Below are 26160 nucleotides of genomic sequence, written 5' to 3' on the forward strand. Positions count from 1 at the left end.
TTTTCACTATTGGATGTCAAAACTTCTATAAAGTGATGCTGTCGCAGCTTATGTGCAATACTGCATACGGTATATGTTTAGAAAATAATAATTCAACTGATATGAAATAGTTCACACGTTCATGAAATTGAATTGATTCAATATCAAAACAGGTCTTATTAAAGCAGATACATTTTTATTGTAACAGTAAACTCATTCAGAACAGAAAAGATAAAATCGGCCACATTATCTTGTAAAATTGAGCTTATTCAACACTAAAACTTATCAAAAAGAATATTTTCTTATCATGCCACTTAAGATTTCATTTCATCTCATCTCAACAAGCGCCCGCTACCCTAGCACATATGTTTTGGCTATGTCCAACTCTACGTACATTTTGGTTGGATATTTTCAAATCATTTTCCAATATTTGTGGAAAAATAATAGATCCAGATCCTATAATTGCCATTTTCGGAGTGGTACCCACTGAACCGTCTTTGTCAAAGGGCCAATCACAGCTGATTGCGTTCTGTACTTTATTAGCTCGTCGTTTAATATTAACAAACTGGAAGTCACCCTCACCTCCTAAGCACTCATGTTGGGTGAGCGATGTAATGTCTTTTCTTCAGCTTGAAAAGATCAGGACCGTTATACATAATTCAAAAGAAAAATTCCAAACTAGATGGCAGCCCTTTCTAGATTATTATGAAAATGTGTTTGATGCAACTTCTTTTGATTAAAGACTTGACTATACTCAATAGTAAAGAAAATACTTGCCTCTGACCCCCCCTCTCTTTTTTCGTGTTTTCCATTTTCATTTTTTTTTGTTATTAGTAACATTATTATAATATTTTTTTCCTAATAATAAATGTTGGCTGGCTTTTCTTCGTGGTATATCAGATATATTCCATTCAGCTACTCGTCTTCGACTCGTTCAATGTCAAGCCAGCTGAATGGAATATATCTGATATACCACGAAGAAAAGCCAGCCAATATTATTTAAGTGTTACGCAGTACGAGGATGGTACACATCAGTGTTTGGTAATATCATGGATATGAATTAGTCTGCTTCATGTAAAAGCACTTAAAGAGAACGTATAGTAAAGTAAGGAGCCACCAACGCTACTAAAATATAAATCCTTGATTGGCGGCGAGAAAAACAAGGATTTTATCCCAAGAACCCAAGCACAGATTTCTCTCCTCCCCCAGACGTGCCAGCACTTGAGCCAAAAGTTCACCGAGACTTAAATGTTTGAGTTGTAAACTAAACACGACATGACTGGAACTTGATGAAACACATCAACGTTGGTATTAATATTGACAAAATTACCAAAACTGAGCATTTTGAGTTGAAAATGGCTCAAAATGCCATCGACTGGTTAAAATCCTCCTGAACCTTGCAAGGCCGATGCTCATCTCTACATCATGAAATTCTCTCATCTTATTATCTCTAGCCGCTTTATCCTGTCCTACAGGGTCGCAGGCAAGCCGGAGCCTATCCCAGCTGACTACGGGCGAAAGGCGGGGTACACCCTGGACAAGTCGCCAGGTCATCACAGGGCTGACACATAGACACAGACAACCATTCACACTCACATTCACACCTACGGTCAATTTAGAGTCACCAGTTAACCTAACCTGCATGTCTTTGGACTGTGGGGGAAACCGGAGCACCCGGAGGAAACCCACGCGGACACGGGGAGAACATGCAAACTCCGCACAGAAAGGCCCTCGCTGGCCCCGGGGCTCGAACCCAGGACCTTCTTGCTGTGAGGCAACAGCGCTAACCACTACACCACCGTGCCGCCCATCATGAAATTTTAATTTAAAAAATAAATAAAAAGACCCCGTTAACGACCTCTACTCAGAGGTGGGCGGTCCACTGCCTAAGTCCCCGCCCTTGCGTGGGAGTTTGTGAAACCGCACTCATTTTCAAATACATACTGATCAAGACTCATTCACAGGAGTTTACACCGACCCTTCCCAACCCCACCGCCATCTTTTTAGCATTTTTCACAATTATGCAGTGGGTGGAGTTACACTCTAACAATCAGCAGCTCTTTCATTGTATTACCAACTAAACTGACAACGTTCCTGGGTTTCTACTGGATCACAAGACCGAAGCCAGAGTTGATCTCGATAAAGTTAGCGCAAACTGAAAGTAAACGCAGAAACAAAACGCGCATCTTCCCAATTCTATATCCTTTTGCTTTCAGTCAACTGGCCCATAAGTCATATTTTACTTGCGTTTGGTTTCAATCCATCATTCTTATTGGACTATGTAGCTCCATAGATGACTATGAGCGGCACGGTGGTGTAGTGGTTACCACGGTCGCCTCACAGCAAGAAGGTTCTGGGTTCGAACCCAGCAGCCGGCGGGGGCCTTTCTGTGCGGAGTTTGCATGTTCTCCCCATGTCTGCGTGGGTTTCCTCCGGGTGCTCCGGTTTCTCCCACAGTCCAAAAACAAGTTATCCCAAGAACCCAAGCACAGATTTCTCTGTAAACGCAGAAACAAAATGGTTAATATGGGATGGCCTTGGGCTGAGGTGCCCTTGAGCGAGGCACCTAACCCACAACTGCTCCTCGGGCGCTGTTAACATGGCTGCCCACTGCGCTGCTTCAGATGGGTTAAATGCAGAGAGGAAATTTCACAAGTGTGTGATGAATAAAGTTGTGCTTTCTTACGTTCTTTATGAAGAACACGGGAAGCCGTTTTGTGTAACGTCAAATAGCACCTTCGAGTGGTAGCTGTCGTATAAGGGTAGGGGAGACCTGGCTGGTGGCTGGGAACTGGCAAACTACCAAATCCATTATCAATAAAATAAATAATAAAAAAAAAAAATATCAGTTGTGAACAGTACAACCCCGACTCCAAAAAAGTTGGGACAAAGTACAAATTGTAAATAAAAACAGAATACAATAATGTACAAATCTCAAAAACTGATATTGTATTCACAATAGAACAGACAACATATCAAATGTTGAAAGGGAGACATTTTGAAATTTTATGCTAAATATTGGCTCATTTGAAATTTCATGACAGCAACACATCTCAAAAAAGTTGGGACAGGGGCAATAAGAGGCTGGAAAAGTTAAAGGTACAAAAAAGGAACAGCTGGAGGACCAAATTGCAACTCATTAGGTCAATTGGCAATAGGTCATTAACATGACTGGGTATAAAAAGAGCATCTTGGAGTGGCAGCGGCTCTCAGAAGTAAAGATGGGAAGAGGATCACCAATCCCCCTAATTCTGCGCCGACAAATAGTGGAGCAATATCAGAAAGGAGTTCGACAGTGTAAAATTGCAAAGAGTTTGAACATATCATCATCTACAGTGCATAATATCATCAAAAGATTCAGAGAATCTGGAAGAATCTCTGTGCGTAAGGGTCAAGGGCGGAAAACCATACCGGGTGCCCGTGATCTTCGGGCCCTTAGACGGCACTGCATCACATACAGGCATGCTTCTGTATTGGAAATCACAAAATGGGCTCAGGAATATTTCCAGAGAACATTATCTGTGCACACAATTCACCGTGCCATCCGCCGTTGCCAGCTAAAACTCTATAGTTCAAAGAAGAAGTCCTATCTAAACATGATCCAGAAGCGCAGACGTCTTCTCTGGGCCAAGGCTCATTTACAGTGGTGCTTGAAAGTTTGTGAACCCTTTAGAATTTTCTATATTTCTGCATAAATATGACCTAAAACATCATCAGATTTTCACACAAGTCCTGAAAGTAGATAAAGAGAACCCAGTTAAACAAATGAGACAAAAATATGATACTTGGTCATTTATTTATTGAAGAAAATGATCCAATATTACATATCTGTGAGTGGCAAAAGTATGTGAACCTTTGCTTTCAGTATCTGGTGTGACCCCCTCGTGCAGCAATAACTGCAACTAAACGTTTCCGGTAACTGTTGATCAGTCCTGCACACCGGCTTGGAGGAATTTTAGCCCGTTCCTCCGTACAGAACAGCTTCAACTCTGGGATGTTGGTGGGTTTCCTCACATGAACTGCTCGCTTCAGGTCCTTCTACAACATTTCGATTGGATTAAGGTCAGGACGTTGACTTGGCCATTCCAAAACATTCACTTTATTCTTCTTTAACCATTCTTTGGTAGAACAACTTGTGTGCTTCGGGTCGTTGTCTTGCTGCATGACCCACCTTCTCTTGAGATTCAGTTCATGGACAGATGTCCTGACATTTTCCTTTAGAATTTGTTGGTATAATTCAGAATTAATTGTTCCATCAATGACAGCAAGCCATCCTGACCCAGATGCAGCAAAACAGGCCCAAACCATGATACTACCACCACCATGTTTCACAGATGGGATCAGGTTCTTATGCTGGAATGCAGTGTTTTCCTTTCTCCAAACATAATGGTTCTCATTTAAACCAAAAAGTTCTATTTTGGTCTCATCCGTCCACAAAACATTTTTCCAGTGGCCTTCTGGCTTGTCCATGTGGTCTTGAGCAAACTGCAGATGAGCAGCAATGTTCTTTTTGGAGAGCAGTGGCTTTCTCCTTGCAACCCTGCCATGCACACCATTGTTGTTCAGTGTTCTCCTGATGGTGGACTCATGAACATTAACATTAGCCAATGTGAGAGAGGCCTTTGGTTGCTTAGAAGTTACCCTGGGGTCCTTTGTGACCTCGCCGACTATTACGTGCCTTGCTCTTGGAGTGATCTTTGTTGGTCGACCACTCCTGGGGAGGGTAACAATGGTCTTGAATTTCCTCCATTTGTACACAATCTGTCTGACTGTAGATTGGTGGAGTCCAAACTCTTTAGAGATGGTTTTGTAACCTTTTCCAGCCTGGTGAGCATCAACAATGCTTTTTCTGAGGTCCTCAGAAATCTCCTTTGTTCATGCCATGATACACTTCCACAAACATGTGTTGTGAAGATCAGACTTTGATAGATCCCTGTTCTTTAAATAAAACAGGGTGCCCACTCACACCTGATTGTCATCCCATTGACTGAAAACACCTGACTCTAATTTCACCTTCAAATTAACTGCTAATCCTAGAGGTTCACATCCTTTTGCCACTCACAGATATGTAATATTGGATCATTTTCCTCAATAAATAAATGACCAAGTATAATATTTTTGTCTCATTTGTTTAACTGGGTTCTCTTTATCTACTTTTAGGACTTGTGTGAAAATCTGATGATGTTTTAGGTCATATTTACGCAGAAATATAGAAAATTCTAAAGGGTTCACAAACTTTCAAGCACCACTGTAAAATGGACTGTGGCAAAGTGGAAAACTGTTCTGTGGTCAGACGAATCAAAATGTGAAGTTCTTTATGGAAATCAGGGACGCCGTGTCATTCGGACTAAAGAGGAGAAGGACGACCCAAGTTGTTATCAGTGCTCAGTTCAGAAGCCTGCATCTCTGATGGTATGGGGTTGCATTAGTGCATGTGGCATGGGCAGCTTACACATCTGGAAAGACACCATCAATGCTGAAAGGTATATCCAGGTTCTAGAGCAACATATGCTCCCATCCAGACGACGTCTCTTTCAGGGAAGACCTTGCATTTTCCAACATGACAATGCCAAACCACATACTGCATCAATTACAGCATCATGGCTGCGTAGAAGAAGGGTCCGGGTACTGAACTGGCCAGTCTGCAGTCCAGATCTTTCACCCATAGAAAACATTTGGCGCATCATAAAACGGAAGATACGACAAAAAAGACCTAAGACAGTTGAGCAACTAGAATCCTACATTAGACAAGAATGGGTTAACAATCCTATCCCTAAACTTGAGCAACTTGTCTCCTCAGTCCCCAGACGTTTACAGACTGTTGTAAAGAGAAAAGGGGATGTCTCACAGTGGGAAACATGGCCTTGTCCCAACTTTTTTGAGATGTGTTGTTGTCATGAAATTTAAAAATTGCCTAATTTTTCTCTTTAAATGATACATTTTCTCAGTTTAAACATTTGATATGTCATCTATGTTCTATTCTGAATAAAATATGGAATTTTGAAACTTCCACATCATTGCATTCCGTTTTTATTTACAATTTGTACTTTGTCCCAACTTTTTTGGAATCTGGGTTGTATATCTCCATTATAGACTGTTTTACCACAGCAGAACAATCACTGCCTCCTCACTGGATTGAAGTTCGTTTTTGACGAACGGCTTTGCTAGTTCGAGAGGAAAAAATCTGGAGTAAAAATCTCAGATGCTGCTACACAGGAAACAGTATTTCAGTGCTGACAAGTCAGCATTCTTAAAATACTCTCCCCCAGGAAGTGAAGTCTAGAACCAGATGTGGATTCGGGAAGTGAAATCAGATGTTTCAAACAAAGAGCCAGAGGTCTGCAGACATGCTGCAGAACGTCACCCGCTCACCCTGGTTGGTGCAGTTGGCGCTCTTCTCATCACTGTTGTCACCGCAGTCGTTGTCTCCGTCGCAGGTCCAGTACTCTGGGATGCAGCGACCGCTGTTGCACTTGAACTGCACGCTCGAACAGGAGTGGCTGCAGCCTGCTTCGTCGCTGTTGTCTCCACAGTCGTTATCTACGCACACATGGACTTCGTCACTATATGCAGCAGTTAAACTCCTTTTAGGTTCCTCGAAAATGTGATTCGACACCCCTTTATATTTGCAGCAGTGGTTAATATGCTTGAGGTGAGTGTTAGCAGTGACGTCGGCTGATTGCTAGCAGGCCTACAAAACGTATACTTTTACAACAGGTAAGGATGTGGCTTTCCATTCGTTAAGGCTACATTTGGCCTTTGAATTTATTAGCTAGCCCACCATGCAAGTGAAAAACGGTAGCTACTATAATGTAATAACGTATGAAAAGCTTCGCAAGTGCATCGATACAGACCCAAATGAGTATTATTCTATTCACATTCACTGGATATGAGCAATCGCGTGCTCCGATTGGCGACTCTACCACTAGGATATCAGCTCATATACCGTGAGTAGAGAAAAACAAAATGGCGGCACGTGTTGCTAAATCAACCGAGGACGAAATAAAAACTACTTGAAAACAAAACCCCAAAAATTACAACAAAAAAAAAAGTAACAAAATATGGAAAGTATATATGAATAACTCTGCTATCAGAGTTAGCAGATCATGTTCGAGTAAAGTTGTTCAGCTAATGATTGCGTATAAGCTGTGGTGGTCCCACTTTTCACTGCATGTGCACACATCGTCAGGGTTTGTCCATGTCTGCTTCAGGATGAATCAAGTTGAACTCCGTCACAAAAAAAAAAAAGAAATCTTCTAGATCCCAGACAGTAATAAACAGCAAGAAACTGAAACAGCTTCCAGAGTGCAAGAAAACCACATGGAGTAAATTACTACGATGCAGAAAGAATTTGGAATAAACAACAGGGTTAAAGGTTCACTCACCATTATCACAACGCCAGTTAACGTTGATGCAGCGCCCGTTGGCACATGTGAACTGGGTTTGTGGGAAACAAGTTGGGTAGGCTGCAGTCCAGGAGAGAGAGAGAGAGAGAGAGAGAGGTATGAGAGATGTATATGAGAGGTATGCAAGATGGAGGGAAGGAGGGAGAGAGAGAGAGATGTATGAGAGAGAGAGGGAGAGAAATGTATGAGAGAGAGAGAGGGGGAGAGAGATGTATGAGAGAGAGAGGGGGAGAGAGATGTATGAGAGGTATGCAAGATGGAGAGAGAGAGAGGGAGAGAGAGATGTATTAGAGAGAGGGAGAGAGATGCATGAGAGGTATGCGAGAGAGAGAGATGTATGAGAGAGAGAGATGAGTGTGTATATATATGAGAGAGAGGTATACGAGAGGTATGCGAGAGAGAGATATGAGAGAGATGTATGAGAGAGAGAGATGAGTGTATATATATATATATATATATATATATATATATGAGAGAGAGGTATATGAGAGGTATGAGAGAGAGAGAGAGAGAGAGATGTACGAGAGAGAGAAATGAGTGTGTGTGTGTGTGTGTGTGTGTGTATATATATATATATATATATATATGAGAGAGAGGTATATGAGAGGTATGCGAGAGAGAGATGTATGAGAGAGAGGTATATGAGAGGTATGCGAGACAGAGGTATATGAGAGGTATGCGAGAGAGAGAGATGTATGAGAGAGAGAGAGAGAGAGAGAGAGAGATGTATATGAGAGAGAGAGAGATGAGTGTGTATATATATATGAGAGAGGTATGTGAGAGAGAGAGAGAGATGTATATGAGAGATAGATGAGTGTGTGTATATATATATATATATATATATATATATATATATATATATATATATATGAGAGAGAGGTATGCGAGAGAGAGAGATGAGTGTAATATATATGAGAGTATGAGAGAGAGGTATGCGAGAGAGAGATGTATATGAGAGAGAGAGAGAGAGAGAGAGAGAGATGCATGAGCGAGACAGAGAGAGATGTATATGAGAGAGAGAGAGAGAGATGTATGAGAGAGAGATGCATGAAAGAGAGTGCGAGAGAGAGAAAGAGAGATGTATGAGAGAGGGTATGAGTCTTCATAACACAGCCTAAAGCTGTAGTGCTCACTATGAACAGTAAGCAGCTCATTAACAGGAAGCAGGCAGTGCTGATTTTTCCATTTGGGAAACTTTGCAATAATGATCATCTTCTGAATCATCACTCATTCATAGATCATCTCTAAACAAGGATCTCTCCTTTCCAAATCGGGTTTGACTACAATACAAGCCCTAAAAACTACATGAGCCCATTCTACATTCATACAGGAAGTCTTCTGGTTCACCAAAGACCATCAACCCTTCTTAAATCACGTGGGCGAGACCCGTTTATCTGGTTGTTTCTCGCCACGATCGGTGGATTCATCCTAAAATTTCTAACTGTCCAGCTGCACTGTCACCACTCACCACAGGAAGCTGGTTCATCCGAGCGATCCCCGCAGTCATCGTCCAAGTCACACGTCCAGGTTTTAGGAATACAGCGTCCACTGGCACACTGGTGCTGGTTCGGAGGACAGGTCCGAGCTGGCACAGAAACAGAAAGACAGCCGTCAATGCTTGGGCCCTGTCCCAATTCAAAACAACGTGCTTCAACACTATTCCTCATGAGAGGATACCTGCAGGTTTACACTATTCAGTACAGACCGTGCATCTCGTACCTGAGCAGGTGGTGTTGGACTCGTCCTCATTGTTGCCGCAGTCGTTATCTCCGTCACAGAGCCAGCGCATGGGGATGCAGCGGTTGTTGTGGCACTTGAAGCGATCAGCAGGGCAAGTGTGCTGGTCTGATGAAGGAAGGAGATGGACTCAGTGCAAACTACTAGGACTAGAAACCCAATTAAATGTGAACGACTGAGAAAACAGACTTTTCTGAATATTTTTTCGTCCTTGTCTAATCATAATGACCCCAATACCTAACAAAGATTATACAGTATGTGACATGCTGTGGAATATTCGAAAACACGGGTTCTCAACCTTTTCCGCTTTAAGGCCCATCTATTCATACTTGCAACGAGTCGGAGCCCATTAAAAAAAAGATCCCCAATTATTTTGGCTCGTCTATTCTATTCGAATCTAATAACCTACTGTAAAGTGTATTAATGGGATGCGACATCACTCCGTTACAGATGGGAGCCCAGGAATGAAATAAATGTAATAAAAACAAACTGTTTTTAATCGTAGGGATTGTATTTAAAACTGTATGGATGTGCCAGAAGCGAACGTAAAACCATGCACGCAGGGCATTCTCAGTCAAAAGGGATTAATGATCTGAAAGTGGAGTCTGGTCCATTAACACAAGAACTTATTGCCATGTTTGCATTCAGCAAACAAGCAAATTATTAAAACCAAGACAAAAGAAGTGGATATAGAAACCACTCAATGGGATCAGATCATAGACATATAAACACAGACGCCGCATTCTGCGTAGAATCATACGTCATCCTCGCCGCCATATTGGATGTGGCAAAGTGGAGATTCTTCGACCGTCTCTGGTTGAAGATGCCTCATTCATGTGCTGCGTTTAAAGGTCCCATGGCATGGTGGTTTGTTGATGCTTTAAACGGGCTCGTGGAGGTTTCCGGATGTTATATCCGCAGCCTTTCTCGAAATGAACCCTTGGCACGTAGATATAGCCTCCTGGGAGAAAGCCCCATTTCAGCGCTTTTCCCAGTGCGTCGTTTTGCTAATGAGAAGCAGGAGGCGGGGAAGGGTAGAGGGTGGGGGCGGGTCTTATTAATATTCATGACATGTAAACGTGTTATCTCTGATTGGCTAACAGCACTGTGACGCTACCTCCAGTGGGTCAGAACAAGCGGATGTGGGTGTCTTACTATGTCGAGAGAGAAGGAACAAACCGCGAAGGGAAAAATACAGCGCGCTGACGTCATTAAGGTGCGACACGAGGAAATAAAATAAATTCAACAAATGTTTAGGTTTTTACTGAACAAACAAACAAATAAAATGAACGAGTGACTTAAAAAAAAGAATGTGGGTGTCTTTGTAAAAACTGTTTTGATTGGCTATTATAACAGAGCATGCTGCATGCTTTTTGGTTTTGTAGTGCAGAGTACCTGGCTAACTGCAGGAAGCGGTTAGCTGCACCGCTAATGTAGCCATTGCAAGGCTAACGTGCACCGATTTTAAAACACGGCAAAACGACTTAACAGTTACACACTTAGGCCCAATCCCAATTCTAATTTCTACCCCTCCCCCTCCCCCTTCCCCTCCGCCTTCCCCTTGGCCCTTCCCCTTGAAACTGAGCTACAAGGGATAGGGCTTGAAATTCAACCCTTACGTACTGGGATAGCCCTTCAACGATCGCATACGTCATCGCGTACCTCCGTCAGCGTTTACGTTAGCAAAACGCGACCAAATGCGTCATTGGCTGCGACCAGCCGCTACAGTCAGAGCCAGAGGCAGAAATCTCTGCTGGCAGGGTGTGATTTGTTAACTAACACCACTGAATGGGATATCTTTGGCGCTTCGTGCACCACATCCGACAGAATGAGGTGTCAGAACACTCATGTAAACAATAAAAGCGAGAATAACAGAACAAAACGTACGCAGTCAAGCAACCGAAAACAATACTCACTCCCAAAGCTTTTTAGCAGCAGCTTGGATTTCAGAAATCGCTGCTCATTCTCAGCTCGAAAGCGAATCAAGCGGCGTGTTTCCTCTGGATAACAACTTAAAACACGTAAATAATGGAGAAAATACATATGACAATCTTTCGCCGCGGGAACCGCCATCTTTATGAAATCTCGCTGAAATCCGCATGGCATTGTGGGAAATCACTCAAACCCCTTCGTTCGGAGTCAGCTCCAGGAAAATCTCCGTTTGGAGGGGTACAGAAGCCCTCCCCCTTCCCCTACCCCTCCGCGTTAACTGGGATTGGGATACCCCTACCCCTTCACGTGAACGCGCAAAATGGAGGGGAAGGGCCAAGGGGTTGGTCCAAGGGGTGAAATGGGATTCGGCCACTTACTTGTTCGGTGTTTGTGGCTGATGCGGCAGGGATGCTTGGTACGGACCCAGGCTTCAGTGACAGTTGATGTGCAAAACCTGCCCTGTACTGTCCCAAGTTGTGGAAACATTCATCAGGAAAATGCTTCCGACAAACATACACCGTCTTAGGTAGACTCGACGGCGTATTATTGAAGTAAATAAAATTAAGCCACTGCGTCTTCAGGGGCTCTCCCGTTGGCAGTAAAAACAGACTCCTTTCTGTGTTGTCACATCCATGTACAGCGCAATTTCCATGTTTCGCTCGCTTAGGTGATGCCATGATGTTGTGTCCTCTATGGTCTCCTCACTACAACTGGGCGGGGCAATCCATACAGTGGGTGGGAATCCAGAGGGGGGGCGTGGGGATCATCTCCCTTGCTGACGTAGTAAAGGGAAGAGTTTATCAACGTGCCGTTTTGACGCGCCATTCTCAAATGTTGGGCATAGTTTGGTTTACACATTATGAAATTTCTAGCCACTGGGGTGACTTAAGAAGGTCAGAGGAACTCATTTTAACGTTAAAAAACCTCAGAAAGTGAAAATTTCATGCCATGGGACCTTTAACTGTACCAACAGGTTTACCGTCCAAACGAGATCACATGGGATTACCTTTCACAGGTGAGACTGGAAAAATACTTTTCATCGTATTTGGTCATTATAGCGTAATTTTACGAACAGATTTTTCTGACTTTGTGGCTAACATGAAGTCTCGCGCGTAATAGCCGCTTGGTGAAACCTGTCTCCAAACAACGAAGTATTTCCTTCGTAACTACGCTGATTGTTGTTAGTTGCTTAGCCAACTTTTCACATACTATGTAGGTTTCCCAAAAATAAAGACATGAAAAAGCAGTGGGAGACAGCTGTGCGACGGGAAGGGTTTTCTGCTACTCCGTCATCCATGCTCTGCAGTGAACACTTCAGAACGGAGGATTTTGACAGAACAGGTCAGACAGTCAGGATCAGAGAGGGAGCTGTTCCTTCAGTCTTCAGTTTCCCAGCTCATCTCCACCAGGTAGGTGTATAGTTATAAGCGGTGAGAATTAGAGAATACAGTGCCACACTATGATGAACGTTTTTGAACGTATGATGAATGTTTTTAACCTTTCTGAATGTGAAGGAATCAGTGATGTATTTTGTTTTGGTATGACGTTAGAACCTGGCCGAACTCAGTTTGGCGGTCATTCAGCTCACTTTATTCAACGAGAGTAGGTCTGTGTGGTGACTCAATAAATAAAACAGTAAATTTTTATTTTCATTCACTATTTCCAGTTTTTTCCACTATTTCCATCATTTATCATATTCAGTCTTGTAGGTTGGTTATTGTGGCCTCAGGTTTTGGTAGCTTGCTACGGTATGCTGACTGATTAGCTTACCTGAGCTATCTATCGCGTATCTGTCGCTAGTTTGCAGTGTACGGGGTATTTCGCACACTATTCATAACACGGGCGATTGCTCTAAGACAACGAGGGAGGCTCAGCCTCCTCGAAAAATGACGAACATCGTGTGGGATGAATTGCGCTAGGCTTATGTTATAGCCGACCTTATAACATTGCTATTTCAGATCCAGAATCATAGAAATATATGTGCTCAACCCAACTACAGTGCGAAATCATTCCGTTATCACTTTCCCCAGTTCGCCTAATGTGTGCGTGAGTTTTTCCCCCTCGTGACAGCGCGATGCAGCCCAGCCTCAGTGGACTTCAATGGCATTTGGGAGCTATGCGCTTTTCAATATCAAAATGCAAGACGGTTATTGGACAAATAGTGCGAAAACGCCCGCCCACGGACTCCCAGCCTCACAGTGGGAGGGACATGGCAGTTTCCGCGAGGAGACTGGTGATTGGTGAAAGCGGCCGGATATTTTCTTTGATTGACAGCTCGTTTCAAATATAGACAGGCAGCGGTGAATTTCAGTTCAGTCCCATGCGGATTCGCAAGTGCTGTGGTGTATTGTAAGAGATCAGCTTACATTTCGATTTCATTCATTACATACGGTTTCTACCAGCTTTTTTAGTTTGTATATATTTTCATTGTAAATAAAGTGTAAATATAGTGTTGTCAAGTTTGCTATCTTAGTTCCAGAAATTTCGTTTATTTGAGTGACTGAACTTGAACTTGAGGGGGCTAGTCAGCTAGCAAGAAAGCTGCGCACGGATGCCAAGCATTGCTGATTTAATTTTGGCGAAGCCATTTGCCAGTCTTCCTTTCAAGGAAAAAATTTAAATTAAAGAGCAGGGTAGACCAACGCCTCAAATTGACTTGGTGAAAAAGGTAGGGAATAATACTCGTTCCTTTCAGCTCTCCTGGTACGAGAAAGTGAATTGGCTAACAGCAAGTGACCCACATCAACAACAGTAAATAGGCTACTTTAGTAATATGTCATGGATGGACCAAAAATATAGAATCTATTTAAAATGTTTATGCTGAGTATATTATATTGGAATATATATTTCTCTGGATATGAATTAAACACAGCTACAATTTGGAAAACATTTTTAAACAAAAACACAGCCGAGAACATTTCACACTACAGACCTGGATTAAAAGTGAAGGGTTATCAAAATTGTCAATAAAACATTTCTCAGTCAAAATAAGTAAAATATAGGGAAAGTGTCATTGAATGAAATGTGTGGCACCCAGCTCTATGTTTGGCTCCCCAAGGTCAGCGCTTGTGCCTATTCCAGAACACTCTGCTGTTACTGCTGAGGTTCCTGACAAAGAGCTGCTTTCAATAATGATCAATTTTTAAACAACATGCCACAATTTTAAAATATAAAATGTTAAAATATACCCCTCCCCCCCAACACCACCATCATGTATATTGGACAGTAGGCTAATGGGCCAAAAGAACCTGTTATTTCACAGTTTGTGACCCTGCCAACAATCAGCCAGATCAGAGGCAAGAGTATGGGCAAAATTGATGTTTTTTTTCTTTTTTCTTTTAAAATCTGGAAATATCGTAACCGACCAGCCTCCCGTTTGAAAGACTACCAGCCGCCACTGATTTATAACAATCACATTAAAAGTTATATGTGTTGTTTTGGTGCCTGTTTGTTTCCCAAATATATACGTGTGTGTCTTAATGGGTGAATAAAAGGCATCGAGTTAAAGATCATTGTAGAAAGGGGCTTTATGAAGTTCAGTCCATTTACTTGCATTGGTTTACGGGGAAGATTTGCCACATCCAATATGGCGGACACTCTGACGTATCCCAGCAACGGGCCACCAGCTCAATGCTGCGTCTATGTTTATATGTCTATGGATCAGATCCTTACACGCTAACAAAGAAGGATTTTTCCTACGAGGTGGAAACTTATCCATCCGTTCAGTTCCCAGACATCGCAAACTGCCTGGTGCTGCAGACATCGTTCTACACGGACACACAGATGAAAACCTGGACGAGCATGAAGGTGTACAACTTTTTATATGTGGCTGGGTTAAAGATCTGGGGATCAGGACACTCAGATAGACGGCGGTGGACGGATGTGAGTGGTTATTAGCAGGCGTGATATTTACAAAAACACAAAGCAGATTATTTAAATATTGTTATAAACATGGCTAGAAACAAACGTGATCGTGATAATGAAAATACTTCGCAAAGCCTTTGTGAAAACAGTTTCTGTATCAGTGCGTGCTGATTGCGCTCAGTATCAGGTGTTTCCCATAATGATCGGGTCCCAAGTGAGCGTGGCCACTTGAGCTGCGCCAGGCTCAAGCATGCAAAGGTGCAACAGTCAAATGTTCACCCACTGTGTGGCCACAACTTTTAGCTCACGTGAATATTGCCATCAAAACGCCTTATTTTCATTGATAACCCATCGCAGAGCATCACGAGCTGCAGTGTGATCGTAGCTTAATGAGGCAGCTGTGAAGTCGGGTGCAACCCAGCAATTGTACCCTACTACGAAAAAAAAATATTAACTTCAACTTGGTCGGGGAATCACAACACTAGACAGTGCCTCGCGGCCCAGTGTTTGAGAAACACTGTTCTAATATAAATTCAATATTCTCAAAATTTCTCTTTTCCTAGATAGTGTACATCACGATACTGACCATCACAGACAATAACTGAGTAGAAATAGCTACACACGGGTGACACATGAATGGAAAACAACAACAACAGCATGGCTTAGTAAGGTGTTGAGTCACCACAAGCCACCAGAACAGCTTGAAATGTTCCTTGGCATCAAGTCTCTGGAACTGTAATTAAGGGATAAACACCATTTAAAAAAAAAAAAAAAGGCCATTCAACATTAGGTGTTTTGATGATCACGCAGACAGATCATGTGATGACTAAAGGCCACGGCATAAAATTTACATCATTTTGACAATCCAAAACCACTCATACGGTGAGCTCCCTCGAGCTGTGGATGCGGACGGAGTCATCTTGGAAGAGAACATGCCTATGAGAATAGAAATGATTCAGTAGAGCAGTGTTTCTCAACCACCGGGCCAGCGAAGCACCATCTAGTGGGCCACGAATTTTTTTCAAGTTTGAAGACAAATACTAAATACAGTGGTGCTTGAAAGTTTGTGAACCCTTTAGAATTTTCTATATTTCTGCATAAATATGACCTAAAACATCATCAGAAGTCCTAAAAGTAGATAAAGAGAACCCAGTTAAACAAATGAGACAAAAATATTATACTTGGTCATTTATTTATTGAGGAAAATGATCCAATTTTACATATCTGTGAGTGGCAAAAGTATGTGAACCTCTAGGATTAGCAGTTAATTTGAAGGTGAAATTAGAGTCAGGCGTTTTCAGTCAATGGGATGACAATCAGGTGTGAGTGGGCACCCTGTTTTATTTAAAGAACAGGAAACTATCAAAGTCTGATCTTCACAACATGTTTGTGGAAGTGTATCATGGCATGAACAAAGGAGACTTCTGAGGACCTCAGAAAAAGCATTGTTGATGCTCATCAGGCTGGAAAAGGTTACAAAACCATCTCTAAAGCGTTTGGACTCCACCAATCCACAGTCAGACAGATTGTGTACAAATGGAGGAAATTCAAGGCCATTGTTACCCTCCCCAGGAGTGGTTGACCAACAAAGATCACTCCAAGAGCAAGGCATGTAATAGTCAGCGAGGTCACAAAGGATCCCAGGGTAACTTCTAAGCAACTGAAGGCCTCTCTCAAATTGGCTAATGTTTAATGTTCATGAGTCCACCATCAGGAGAACACTGAACAACAACGGTATGCATGGCAGGGTTGCAAGGAGAAAGCCACTGCTCTCCAAAAAGAACATTGCTGCTTGTTTGCAGTTTGCTAAAGATCACATGGACAAGCCAGAAGGCTATTGGAAAAATGTTTTGTGGACGGATGAGACCAAAATAGGACTTTTTGGTTTAAATGAGAAGTGTTATGTTTGGAGAAAGGGAAACACTGCATTCCAGCATAAGAACCTTATCCCATCTGTGAAACATGGTGGTGGTAGTATCATGGTTTGGGCCTGTTTTGCTGCATCTGGGCCAGGACGGCTTGCCATCATTGATGGAACAATGAATTCTGAATTATACCAGCGAACTCTAAAGGAAAATGTCAGGACATCTGTCCATGAACTGAATCTCAAGAGAAGGTGGGTCAGGCAGCAAGACAACGACCCTAAACACACAAGTCATTCTACCAAAGAATGGTTAAAGAAGAATAAAGTTAATGTTTTGGAATGGCCAAGTCAAAGTCCTGACCTTAATCCAATTGAAATGTTGTGGAAGGACCTGAAGCGAGCAGTTCATGTGAGGAAACCCACCAACATCCCAGAGTTGAAGCTGTTCTGTACGGAGGAATGGGCTAAAATTCCTCCAAGCCGGTGTGCAGGACTGATCAACAGTTACCGGAAATTTTTAGTTGCAGTTATTACTGCACAAGGGGGTCACACCAGATACTGAAAGCAAAGGTTCACATACTTTTGCCACTCACAGATATGTAATATTGGATCATTTTCCTCAATAAATAAATGACCAAGTATAATATTTTTGTCTCATTTGTTTAACTGGGTTCTCTTTATCTACTTTTAGGACTTGTGTGAAAATCTGATGATGTTTTCGGTCATATTTATGCAGAAATATAGAAAATTCTAAAGGGTTCACAAACTTTCAAGCACCACTGTAGTTCAGGATGTCGCAGTGTCCCAAATCCGGTAGCTGGTTTGCCGAACACTTTTCAAGTGGAATAAATACATTTGTGGGTAAATTAAGAACAAGAAGCCTTTATTTTTGTCACATTCCTCCTCTGCATTTAACCCGCATGTGCGCGCACACACACAGAGAGAGAGAGAGAGAGAGAGAGAGAGAGAGAGAGAGAGAGCATGCGCACAGTAGGCAGAATAAATAAATACGTTTGTGCGTAAATTATATGGACCTGTGATGCCTGCTGGAAGAGAATAGCAGGGAGGATTGAGAATTGAGCGGCTATTTTGTTTACACCCGATGCTAAAGCTTGCAGCGTCCTAGCAACCAGGTCAAAGATGCAGACAAAAAGCCCAGAAATTCCTCCTTACCCGGGCAAAAACGATACAGGATTTATCTTGTGTCCTGATCCCCAGATCTTTAACCCAGCCACATATAAAAAGTAGTAAGGTTCCATGCCCTTCCAGGTTTTCATCTGTGTGTCCGTGTAGAACGATGTCTGCAGCAGCAGGTAGTTTGAGATGTCCGGGAACTCAACAGACAGATCATTTTCCAACTCGTAACGAATGACTTTATTTAAACACGATAAGTTGATCAGCAGAGCTGGTGGGGTCGTGCATGTACACATACAAATGATTACAAATACAAAAAGACGAAGAATAAAAACACAATCTTAAAAAAAAAAAAAAAAACAACTTTAAAATCTTTAATCCCATTTGACTGAGAATACTCTGCATGCATGGTTTGGCTTCTGGCACATCCGTACAGTTTTAAATACAATTCCTACAATTAAAAACAGTTTGTTTTTATTACATTTATTTAATTCCTGGGCTCCCGTCTGTAACAGGGAGTGATGCTGCATCCCATTAATACACTTTACAACACATTAGTTTCTAATAGAATAGACGAGCCAAAATAATTGGGGATCTTTTTTAATGGGCCCCGACTCGTTACAAGTATGAATACGTGGGCCTCGAAGTAGAAAAGGTTGAGAACCCCTGCATTACAGGATAAAAGTCAGAAGAACTTCGCAGTGACGCTTTCCTTTAAAAGGACACGTGAACACAAACCGTGCAACGACTTTTTTTTTTAATCCCGTCAGAATGTAAGAGAAGACTCACGGCAGAGCTCTGGCGCCTCGTCGCTGTTGTCCAAGCAGTCGTTGTCTCCATCACACTTCCAGCGTTCCTGGATGCAGCGGTTGTTGTTGCAGGCGAACTCTCCGGGCTGACACTGAGGCGGGGGGACGTAGGACGGATTGGCTGCGGAGACAGCAGTGCGGCGTGAAGCTTTAAACCCAAGAAAGCTAATAAGAACGTCTTAAGATTCTTGTTGCGAATGAATCTAAATGAAGCCGATCACACTCCAAAGCCACACCCACAAAATACATACATGTGTGCTGTCTAGAATAAACACAGGGTTTCCCCAGGTTTGACCACCATAAATTTAAGACTTTAAGACCTTTTTAAGACCACTTAAATGAGAATTAAGACCTACATCGCACCCATTATGCGGTCGTAGAAAACCAGATCAAATTCCCAATAATGACAAATGTTTCAAGTAAAAATATTTTTATTATAAAAGTTATATACTTAAAAGTGATTATGTGCATTGCTTGTCGAATCTTCACATTCAAGACAAAAAAACAAGTCTAAACCTGGAAGAAAGGAGCACAACGTAGGGTCCACGTCAACGCCTTAAAGGTACACAAAAATGCAATAGGCATACCAACACATTAATGCCAAAGGTGTGCACTCACCAGTCAAAAAGCCAAACTGAGGGCCTAACTCGAGGCCTAAAGAACTGTCTCTGAACTAATTATGACCATGCACCCAGAGATGATTCTTAAAATAAAAGTGATGTGGGTGTATTTTTTTTTTTAAATAAAATATCAAAACATTCACAACACTCTAAACAGACAAACTCTTTGTCTTAGTTTCCCAGCACTTGCTTCAACCATTTTACATTTTGTACCCTTGTAAACGAGGGAGGGAGAGAGATACAGAGGGGCATAGATAGATAAGAGACGAGGGGGATAGATGGGAAGAGAGATAGAGATAGATCGATAGAAAAGAGGTAAGCCGAAAGTCTCTTAAAGGTGCACAAAAATGCAATTGGAGTACCAATACATTGGTACAATGGTGTGCACTCACCAGTCAAAAAGCCAAACTGAGGGCCCAACTCAAGGCCTAAAGAACTGTCTCTAAACTAATTATGACCATGCACCCAGAGATGATAAACAGACAAACTCTGTCTTAGTTTCCCAGCATTCAACTTGCTTCAACCATTTTACATTTTGAAGAATAAAAAGAAATGTAAATACTCCTAGTAAACAAGGGAGGGAGGGAAGACATAGATGTGGAGGTGGATAGATAAGAGACACAATGAGATAAATCCATCACTTGCCTCGTTAACGTCTTTGACCAACTCCTTCGTTATATAAGGAACAAGACCGAATTTTGTTGTGTAAGACGCTTTGTTTTTTCCACAGGAGAATGTTGTAGCGACTTCCGAGTCTGGGAACACAGCCTTAAAGAGTTCGCTTATGCCCTCATTCGAGCTGTACGAGTGGTGTTCCGTAATTAGGATGCAGTGCTGCAGCACAGCAACCTATGGGCGAGTGCAAAGCACTGCAACTATTGTTCTTCTACGTGTTTCTTCTTCTTCTTCCGTATTCTTCTTCCTCCTATGCAAATTTTGATTTCGAATAACTCAATAACCATACGTCGCACACAGACAAACAATATATCAAAACGTGCGGCTCGATCGGACTCGCTATGCTATTACTTTTCTCTACAGAATACGATTTTTTCGCGACGTAGTCGCGAAAAAAAATCGCCCAAAAAAAACCCCATTCATTTCTATGGAATTAATTGAAAAAAAAAAAGCACTTTTTCAACGTTTTTCAAACGTCCGCTGCTCTGGCATGCTTTCACCTAGAGACGTGATTCTAACTCTAAAACGTAGGAAAACTTCTCCTCTGTGGATCTGGCATTCAACTTTTCTGCTAGGTTCTACATTTTTGGATCAGTCCCGGCTCAAACGCCATGTGGGTTCCGGGAGAAAATCCGGCTTTTGAATGGGTGTCTATTGCGTTACACACCAGTGGACCTCGTTAAGTCAGAGTGGAGAGAGGTTGAAAAAAAAGGTCAAACTTTCTCACTTAAACTGTGTTTTCAGCCACAAATTTCATTCTACAGACATGATTTTCTCAAAAGTAGTAGTAAAACTTGTCCTGAATTACACAATGTGTCTACCTAAACGATAGGATTTACAGTTTTTGAATGAGAAGCCTCAAACTGAGAAGAGGGCAGCCGAATGGCCTCATTGACACCCATTATAAACGTGACAGAAAACTCACTCATTTTTAACTCGGTCTACTGTCGTCATTTTTAACACTACAGACAAAAAATTACATCAGTTGATTCAGGAGACCCTTCTAGCGCTCACTGTGAAAGAATTTTGTGAATAGCTGCTTTCAGTGTCGAGTTATTTGTCATTGTTCGAGGCCTGGTCCGTAGTAAAACACAGCACAAAATTCAAGACCTTGTGTGTCGTAGCTCATTGACACCCATTATAAACGGGACAGAAAAGTCTCTCATTTTTAACACTACAGACAAAAAATTACATCAGTCTATTCAGGAGACCCTTCTAGCGCTCACTGTGAAAGAATTTTGTGAATTTCTTTTTTTTGTGAAAAAAAAAAACAGCCTCGGTCGGCATGACACGTCACCTTAGCCGCCCACTTTATTAGGAACACTTCTGTTCGTACATACAAACTACAAACACTCTTCTTAGAGTTTATTTTATTTTTAAAAGGGACAGTGCACAAATTAAACATTATCCTTGTGGTAAGGACAGATGTCTGTCCCAGGTTATAGCAGTACATGCTAATTTCCGCCTGTAGTCACTTTGTTTATACTCTTGAATAGCTCTTCTTCATGACGGCTGCTGTCTCAAGCACACACAATCATTGCATTGAAACGTCATTGCGGGTCACACATTCACGGCCAGCAAACATGCATGACCAAATTGCTTCGCGCACTGCATCCTCTCACAATTTCCCCCGGGGAATTGTCCGGTCTAGTTGTTTTTAAAATCCAGAGCACCTCTGCCCGAAGTGTCGGGGTTCCACCGACACCCATCATGCCACTCCTCGGCCCTTGTGTTGTTGCTAGCCTTGCCGATGATGTCTGGCTTGGCTGATGCTGCTGACGTTCGACAGTGGTGCTAGTGCCAACTCCAGGTGCATTCGGAGATTGAACCGTGCAGGACTGAGCGATGGGCTGGTGGCGGTGGAGGGCAGATGCAATGTGCTTTGAGCTCTTCATGTGAGACTCTAAAGCGAAATGACCTATAGTGGACAACTTGAAGGCCTTTCGACAAACACAGCATCTTGCTTCAACGTCACTTCAAGGAACCTCCCTCACCCAATCACGATATCTTTCATCTGAAAGCCACTGCTGATTAAAACGACACTTCCCCATTCTGCGATTCGTGGAGTCTCCTCTCCACCACGGACTCCGACGATTGCGCCGGTGTGAAAATGTATCAATATTGTTTCTTTCTTTGCGCATACTCCAAGAAATTCACTGATGTTACGCAAAACCCACGTTTTCACATCGTAGAATAGTATGAGTAAATTTAAGACCTTTGTTTAAAAAAATTAAGACTTGGGCAAAGCAATTTAAGACTTTTTAAGGCCTTAATTTTGGCATATTAAATTTAAGACTTTTTTAAGACTTTTAAGACCCCGCGGCTACCATGAAACAACATGGCAGATTTATCAATGGACGGGTGAGTAGAGACACCCCTTTCTTGATTGGTTGGTTGGATGAAGGTTCCAATCTGAAATTTGTATTCCTAGGACAGTGGACGTCTAATCTACAAATCTTTTTGTAGCAAGGGCGCTCTTTAAATTCCACAGAGCCCCTCAGTATGGAAAGAAATGCTCACAAAATATCAAGTGTTCAAACAATATTTTTTGGAGCAACTGAGCTTTCCATTTCTGAACTTTCCACTCCGATATTCCTGACTCTGGTGCTTGGACCCCTAATAATACAGGCTGTGATTTGTACTACTGTAATACAGCGGACCCTGGGGGTCCACTTTAAAAACAAATTGTGCCCGAGACCTCTTACCTTTGCAGGTCTTGTTGTCAACGTCCAAAATCTGGTCATCTGCACAAGCACAGGTACGATTTATTGGTGTGAGCAAGCACAAACTGCTGCAGCCACCGTTATTGGCCCTGCATGGATTATGGCCTGGGGCTGGAAACACATGCACAACAAAAACACACTTCAGACCACAAAGACACAACAGCTCAATCAATGAGAACAACAGTGATTAGAAGCGCACTCGGTAAAGCGCATTCCTCCAACCGAGCCACGTTTAACAGTTATTCCACGAAATCAAGTCGTACATGAGCGGATAGCTGGCAAGGTGCATAGCACCGAGTTGGCTATAAGCCATGTACGGTATAATGAGATTGAGTGGAATAACTGTTTTATTCTATCCACATTCACTGGATGTTGAGACAGAGCATTTTTTTTTTAAATTCAATAAATAAAAACTTGATACAAAACAACCGACAAAATCATTTCCACTTAGAATGTAAACAAATTGGCAAAATGACCGTAGCAATTTGTGAAAAATGCTTAAATAATAATTCTTTAAAAAAAAAAAAAAAAACAAATACGTTCTTACCATCAAATACTTTTATTCCATATTTTGTTGCGCTTTTTTTGTATTTTTTGGGGGGAGGGGTTGTTTTCGAGTAGAGTTTTTATTTCGTCCTTGGTTGTTTCAGCAACACACTCCGCCATTTTGTTTTTCTCTACTCACGGTATAAGAGCTGATCGCCTAGTAGTAGAGTCGCCAATCAGAACATGCAATTGTTCATATCCAGTGAATATGGATAGAATAAATTGGAAGATCCTGGATCCACATCTATATCTGGATTTGCATCAAAGTCTAATCAAATGTTCTGTGGCTCATCTTTCCTCCAAATTTCATCCAAATCTGTTCCCTACTTTTTGAGTTATATTGGGAACAGACAAACAAGCAAACTGAGGTGAAAACATAGCCTCCTTCAACAAAGTTGGCGGAGGTAATAGAGACCCCATCCATTGTTGCTTTAAAAAAATACGCATGTTATTTATCAGCTGGGAGGTCCGTATGGTGAAATACCGTGACCGAGGTCTTGAAAGTACTGAGCGAGGCCCTCTGGGCTGAGGTCAGTATTCAAGGCCAAGGTCACGGTATTTCACCATACGGGCCGACCTTAAGCTGGCAAATAATATATTTCTTTTTTTCTTTACCAAATTCTAACAGAAAACGAGTGCGCCCGAAAGGGAAAACAAAGCCGAGGCGAGCCGCCATTTTGAATCCTCATTCACGGCTGTAATGCAAATTGCTTCCTCCTCGGTATACAAGTGCACTTCCATGGCAGGAAAAAAAAAAAAAAAAAAACTACATTTTGCCACCTATGTAGTCCCCTATTTGTACAAAATTGAGTCATTCAGGATTCAGCCATGTTTTTGCTCGGCGTTAGCAACAGTTACAGGTTTTTATCTTTCTCCTGAAATCTTTTCTTTTATTTCTTCTTCCTCAGGGCAGTCAAACTCGCTTTCGCTGTGAAGACTGTCGTTATCGCTATCCATGATGTAAAATTAATACTATTCTCCTGAGAAATGCTGGCAAAAATTTAAAGATTTTTGATAATCTTATTAAAAAAAAAAGATAAATGTTGACCAAAAAAAATGCTACTATGTTGTTTGTTGTTGTGAACGAGCAAGTCACCAGAAGTCCGTAACCGGGGTCCGTATCGTAGGATACAGACCCGCTCGCCAGCCAATCAGAGTACAGGATTTGATGGAAACCGGACCGCGAAAAAAAATAAATACAAATAATTCACAGCAGGGTGTGCTGTTCTAGAAACACGATTACCCTGAAATTGATTACTTTCCAATAACAGCATGTCCTGAAGTGTTTTATTCTTCTTCTAGCACAGCAATTAACCAATAGTTACAATTTAACTTAAACAATACTTCAGACTTTAACCGTTTTTATTCTATCCACATTCACTGGATATGAGCAAATCGCACCCTCTGACTGGCTACCAGCTCATATACCGTGAGTAGAGAAAAACAAAATGGCGGCGCGTGTTGCTTGAACCAACCGAGGACGAAATAAAAATTCTACTTGAAAACAAAACCCAAAAAATACAAAAAAAAAAAAAAAAAAGCAACAAAATATGGAATGAAAGTATTTGATGGTAAGAATGTATCTTTTTAAGTTTCAAGAATTATTATTAGGAGCAATTTGTGAAAAACGCTTTGTCATTTCACCAGTTTGTTTACATTTAATATTGCGAGACGAGTTAGGTCCTGTTATTAAATACGTTATAGCAGCTATAAACAGTCTGCCTTTTCTTAGGTCTCTGCTTTGAAGTCAACCTGAAAGAAAAGCAGCTCGTCACGTTACAAACTACGAAGTCATCCGATGACTCTCCCATGGAGGAAAACGTACTGTTACAAAGTGGAACACTTATCCATGCAATTTAAACAACCCAAGCTGATCTTTTTCTATGAACCATTTCAATGTGGTTTTACAGCATTTCTTTCTCAACAGGAAGAGCTCAGTACTTTGCTGCTGCTGGGCGTCGTAGGTTCGGATCTCGTAGATGGGCGGCCGCTCGCTTCTCAGCAGCGTCACCTTCTTGGTCGTCATGTCCAGCTTGTAAATGCCTCCAATGCGGTACTCGTTCCAGAACAAAAAGTTCTTATAGTGGCAAAGACCAAAGGGGTGGTTCAGCTCCTGCCCCTCATACACCGTCTAGCCAGTCAGAGGACAGACAGAGCAGGTTTAAGATTACACTTTAACCCTGAAATGCAACGTACATTTTTCTCTTATGGAACACGATACAATTACACGAAACACTGAATCGTTTACAAGCCAAAAAGAACAAACGCCACCACTATTAAAACTCTCTCTAGGTATGTTTTCATCCGAATGCTTGGCAGATTTTCTCACCCTGCGCTCAGTGGTGTTGAGCAGCACCGTCTCGATGCGGTCGTAGTAGGCGTCCACCCAGTGCAGCATGCCCTGCTCGATGTCCAGACTCAGGCCATTGGGCCACAGCATGTTTTTGGAGGTGATGAGGATGCCGGAGTTGGAGCCGTCCATCCACGCCTTCCTTATGCTGCCGCGGTTGGCATCTCTTGAGTCTTCCTGCCAGTCGCTCCAGTACATCATACTGAAACAACACAGGCATCTGTATTACTGGTCTAGATTAGGGATGGCGAAAACTAAAAAAAAAAAAATCTTGACCGACCACCGAGCCTCATTAGCCGGTTAACCGATGAGTTTAAAATTCTAGAATTGGAATTATTAGAATCTATTCTAAATCTAACCGCGAGCATCCGCACATTCAGTCCCAGTCGCTGCCCTCCACTCACATTACCTTTTCTACAGTGCGAAACATTTAGTCAAACGCGGCACTGATGTCGAGGGGTTTGTATTGGAGCGGAGGACAAATGGCTCCAGCTTGGAGACATCGTGAGAAGCGTGAAATC

The 26160-nt window shown here is 42.1% G+C and overlaps 1 protein-coding gene across 2 annotated transcripts in view; it reads right to left on the minus strand.

Moving 5' to 3' along the window:
- lrp1ab (low density lipoprotein receptor-related protein 1Ab) overlaps positions 1-26160 on the minus strand; it is a 348035-nt gene that overhangs the window by 136108 nt on the left and 185767 nt on the right. For both annotated transcript variants that reach the window (XM_060937437.1, XM_060937436.1), the window contains exons 13-20: positions 25619-25841; positions 25231-25420; positions 22726-22854; positions 18706-18846; positions 9105-9230; positions 8854-8970; positions 7365-7445; positions 6352-6519 (exon numbers count right to left, since the gene is read on the minus strand). In XM_060937437.1, coding sequence (XP_060793420.1) covers positions 6352-6519; positions 7365-7445; positions 8854-8970; positions 9105-9230; positions 18706-18846; positions 22726-22854; positions 25231-25420; positions 25619-25841 — 1175 coding nt within the window. The remainder of the gene's footprint in view (positions 1-6351; positions 6520-7364; positions 7446-8853; positions 8971-9104; positions 9231-18705; positions 18847-22725; positions 22855-25230; positions 25421-25618; positions 25842-26160) is intronic.

Source organism: Neoarius graeffei, chromosome 13, assembly GCF_027579695.1.
Source record: "Neoarius graeffei isolate fNeoGra1 chromosome 13, fNeoGra1.pri, whole genome shotgun sequence".
Lineage (NCBI taxonomy): Eukaryota > Metazoa > Chordata > Actinopteri > Siluriformes > Ariidae > Neoarius > Neoarius graeffei.